The sequence below is a fragment of the Perca flavescens genome, chromosome 3 (genome assembly GCF_004354835.1).
Source record: "Perca flavescens isolate YP-PL-M2 chromosome 3, PFLA_1.0, whole genome shotgun sequence".
NCBI lineage: Eukaryota > Metazoa > Chordata > Actinopteri > Perciformes > Percidae > Perca > Perca flavescens.
This window is the reverse complement of record NC_041333.1, coordinates 15865461-15870091: the sequence shown is the minus strand read 5'-3', so window position 1 is coordinate 15870091 and position 4631 is coordinate 15865461. Positions and strand designations below refer to the sequence as shown.

General features: G+C 40.7%; 1 protein-coding gene across 1 annotated transcript; it reads right to left on the bottom strand.

Annotated features, from left to right (window-relative positions):
- Nucleotides 1–1125: 1125 nt before the first annotated feature.
- LOC114552867 (potassium channel subfamily K member 13) lies at nucleotides 1126–4280 on the bottom strand. Its single transcript, XM_028573962.1, has 3 exons — nucleotides 3944–4280; nucleotides 1351–1893; nucleotides 1126–1187 (listed from the first exon to the last, which is right to left on the bottom strand). The coding sequence occupies exons 1-3, from the start codon at nucleotides 4278–4280 to the stop codon at nucleotides 1126–1128; spliced, it is 942 nt and encodes a 313-aa protein (XP_028429763.1).
- Between the last annotated feature and the right edge of the window lie 351 nt (nucleotides 4281–4631).

Genomic DNA, 4631 nt, shown 5'->3' with positions numbered 1-4631 from the left:
ATTACCATTTCCCGGCCATTTCCCGGAATATGGGATGTCTATTTCTGATCTGATTCATCTCATTTTCGGGAAAAATATTAAACCCTATTTCCAATATCCTCTCCCGTTATATGGTCTGCACTTCCTGTCTTGTTAGTTTTCCTCCGTTTCTGCTCTCACATTCCCAATTATGGTCTTGTCCAGTCCCCTGTCTTCCTGTTAATTGGTCTGTGTATTTCTACACATGCCACATTCCTCTGTCCTTGGTCGGTTCGTCTCCCTGTTTGTCCTGTGAGAGTCCTGTTCGTTTGTAGGTTTGTAAGTTTGTAAGCTGAAGAGTCAGAATAAATGTGTTTGTCTGAACTTCTGCCTGGAAGAGTCTTGCATTTGGGTCCTCCTGCTGATCATTCAAATCTCAGACTTGGATAGTGGATTTCTTGACAAACAGCATCCCAGTGTGTCAGGGTCATTCGTGTGTTGTCCTCCAAATTGCACTACTCCACACACTCTCCCCGTGGCTGTAATGTCCAATTTTATCTTGTACACAAATAATTGCAGACACAATTATATGACAGGCATGTTTAGAAACTTCCTGATGACTCATGTTGACCATTTGTTAATGACTGAATGTTTTGGTGTAATTACTTTTTATCAGTGTTTTATTGAATCTGTCCTTACTATAAGGGGCTTAAAATGAAGACATTTCAAAGGCTGACTCTTGTATTTATTCTCTTTATGTTTTTGACTATAGACTTTTGCTGTTCATTGTCATCCGTGTGTTCCTGTGACCTGCATGATAATAGTTAAAGTTGAAGTTGTCCTATTGGTATAATCATGATAAATCTCCTCTAGGCACCAAAAGGGCTGGACATGGAATATATTATATACATTTTAATCTAAATCTAGACTGTTGAAGAAAACACAAAGCAAAGTATGTCACACCTTGAAGCTGAGTCATCTGAGATAGACAACATAATGACAACCTGTTAACCTTTTGACCACTAAAGAAAGCTACAGATTACTATTGCTGTTGACAATATTTTCAGAAATATCTTTAATTTAGCCAAGTTGGCAGTGGTCTAGCATAGATTTTATTTCTTTCATGTGAACAATTATCTTGCTCCTGTTTTGCAGACATCCTATGGTCTATCTCTCTTTGGCACACTGTTTCCACTTGAGCCTCATCACAAAGGCATTTACCAATAGCACTGGGAACACAGGAGTGCCACATCATACCGTGGCCTGAACTGGAAACTGCTTGCACCTGCTGTCCATGCAAAGTGTCATCTTCACAATAAAATATAGGTGGCTGAGAAGCAGTGAAACAGAGTTTAAACAGTGGTCGGTGTTGCAGCCTATAGTGGTTGATACCACTATACATCCAGGCCAGTGTCTCCAGCATCAAGTTCAGTCCCTGTTTGATGATCACAGAGATGGTGTTAAAGAGGGAATAAGTGCAGCATACTCCCAAGAGCATCAGGAGACAGTTTGCAACCTGGTACGCCCAGGTGCCTTCATGGTGCTCTCTCTGGCAACTAACAAAGTCCCCAAAGCCCACTGTGCTGAACGCCACAAAGCAGAAGTAGAGGGACTCCATGTAAGTCCAACCCTCCATGGCTGAATAGAGAGAGGCAGCACCACATGCAACCAGCAGGACAGCAACATAAAGGATGAGTGTGACTTGGTAAACGGATGGTTTCCATTCTCCATTTCTGTTATCTTCACTGTCTCGGCCCTCCTGTCCGCTGTGTCCCATTCTTTTTCTGTGGCACCAGAAGATCAGCAAGCTCACTAATGTTATGACTCTCTCCAGGAAGAGATTGAAGAAGAGTATGGTAGCCGAGCAGCCCAGCAACCCATAGAAAACAAGGAAGACCTTCCCCATCGCAGTGGATGGGGCCGTCACTCCAAAACCTAAGAGAAACACTAAAGGTTATCATTATATTAGTGTCCTTGCAGAGAGGATTGTATTGCTACCACTGTGAAATGTGTTGTCTTACACTAGCTTAGTGTATGACAAGTGAAAATACACAAAGTTTAACTGTGTACTTTTTAAGTTTAAAAATTATCTGCATTTTGAGTTGAAAAGAAAGAAGATATGAAAAACAGATGCAAAAATAATTTTGAAAAATATTTATGAAATATTAAGAAAAGCTATCCAACATTAATGAAAAAGTTATCAGAAATCTATAGTAGACCAATGTATTATCAAGACAAATGTTCATCCTTTCCCTGCTAATTTATTTTTATATATTCTGGCCTACATGATTTAGTTAGTGTGCTTGTATTATCAAGACAAATGGCCATCCATTCCCTGCTAATTTATTTTTGTTTATTCTGGCCTATATATGATTTAGTTAGTGTGCTTAACAACACAAGTAGTGTGCCAGTCAAATTACAACTTCACAGATTTCCTATAAAAGTAATGTATAACTGTTGTGCGTGAAAACACATAGAGACTCTAGGTCTAGGTTTAAAGCTTCTGTTTCCAAGTTTCCCTGAATTATAACTTGACTCTTGTGTCAGCAGTCCACCGTGGGCGGTAATGACTTCCTCCAAGTAGCGTAGGTTGTGGCTTCCCTTCAGGCTCACAGACACCCACTCTATCCTCTTCCAGTTTTGCAGTAAAGGGCTAGACAGGGAATGACGACAAGAATCAAACTGCCGACGTTGCGGTTGTGTGCTGTAATAACTCACCTACCAAGCTGTCTCAGCTGTAGACTCTTAGTCTTGTTTTTATTACCACAGGCTATTTCATAATCAGAAAGAATATATGTAACCTAAGCAAATAACTGATAAATACTGACGAAATAAATCCTGCCTGCTCACATTGACCAGGGCTGCCACATACTGTATTCTTTGTTTTATGCCTATAAATAAGCCCAAGTATGGTTTTCAACAGTGGTTTAAAAGGAAGGAAGGAAAGGCAGTTAATTAGCGAGGGGCTATAAATGTGGGAGCCATAGTCGTGAGTCATATTGAAAAGGATGTGTTTGGTTTTGGGAAACAAAAACACCTGTTGGAAAGTGTCTTTAGTAGTTACATCCTGAAATTATTGTAGTCAGTAAATACGCAGGTTGTTGTAAACGGAAATTGATCAGGGCTCAGTGCCCTCTGTCCCTCCGTTTCCACAGTGATAGAGAGTGCCTAAAGATAGTGGAAACAAATGGAAGGCTGTATCTGATTCTCAGAGACAAGGCTGGTTAAATTTCTATCTTGGAGACATGTTTGTCCTCTATAGGTGTAGGTTATATATGGATTTCAATGGATTTTAGTGAAGTTTCAAACACCTCTCCCCTGTGGGCCTATCCAAATCAATATGCCTTTATATGTCCTGTCTAATTAGGTTCATAGTTAAATTGTGTGTAATTGTGATAGATTTGTGTTACTTGGACATGGTATTGATTGGTTATCAAGGGATCCCCTCTGTATCAGGACATGATGAACAATTGGCCTTTGATATTTTTATCTGTCAGAATGATACAGCCTTCACCAGTGGGGCATGCCTTACATAATGTGTCTTTTATAATGTAACTTTCAGTTTTACATATAAGTGTAAAACTGACAAAGTGATAATTCAAGTTGCAATTTTGACTGATTGATCATTAAGAAAAGAAGGGGCGCCCTGGTAGCTCACCTGGTAGAACCTGAGCCCCATGTACAGGGGCTCCGTCCTTAACGCAGTGGCCTGGGTTCGAATCCGACCCACAGACCTTTGCTGCATGTCATCCCACTCTCTCTCCCCCCTTTCTTGTCTTCAGCTGTCCTACAGAATAAAGGCCAAAAAAGCCCCAAAAAATATTTAAAAGAAAAGAAATCTTCTAATCCACATATGACTGTGGGGTGATTTAAAGAAAAACAACCCTAACATAACTATAATGTTGTGCGGAACAACCTGGGAACCGAATGAATTAGCGGATGTTATAATTTTTAATATAGAATTCCCATAACATCACTGACTCACCAATGGTGGAAACTACAGTTCCCACAAAGTAGAAGGCACCTGTAATATCCCATAGGGCTCTGCCTTGTTCTGTCCGGATGCCTGCGGTCCTTGCCTCCTCATAGTGGTGCAACAGAGATTTCAGGTCTTCATAACTTAAGTTATGGTCATGACTGAAGTCTCTTAGCCTCTTTTCCCAGAGCTGGTGGGTCTTTAACTCTGCTGGTCTCTCCAAGGAAGAAAATATGGCAGCGCCAGCCAGCATGTAAAGAGCAATGAGCACACAGAGCAGGTAGAAACAAGCAGTTTCCCTGCTAGGGATCAGAGATGGGCAGCAGCAGGTGAAATCTTTCTTCATTGTCATTTGTAAAGACTGAAGACGCTTTCTCTTCTTTGTGTGCTTTCAAGTCATGTGCTAAGCAACAGCATTAAGATGGATGAGATTTGCTCAGCTGTTTGACACCATCAGTATACAGGTGAAACAGAAGAGAACATTGATAGTCCAGTTTGCTCTTCCCTCTGTCTCACTTTATCCACTTAATCCCTGCATTCTAATCAATGCAATGAACACTTACACAACAACAGTTTCCCGATGTGAAGGGTGTTGTTATCTGTTGCTTCTGGTTCAGCAGGTGGCTTTAACAGTGGCTTTAATGATCTGTGCATGGCTACTGCTTATCACCAGCTCAATAATCAATCTTTACTCTCC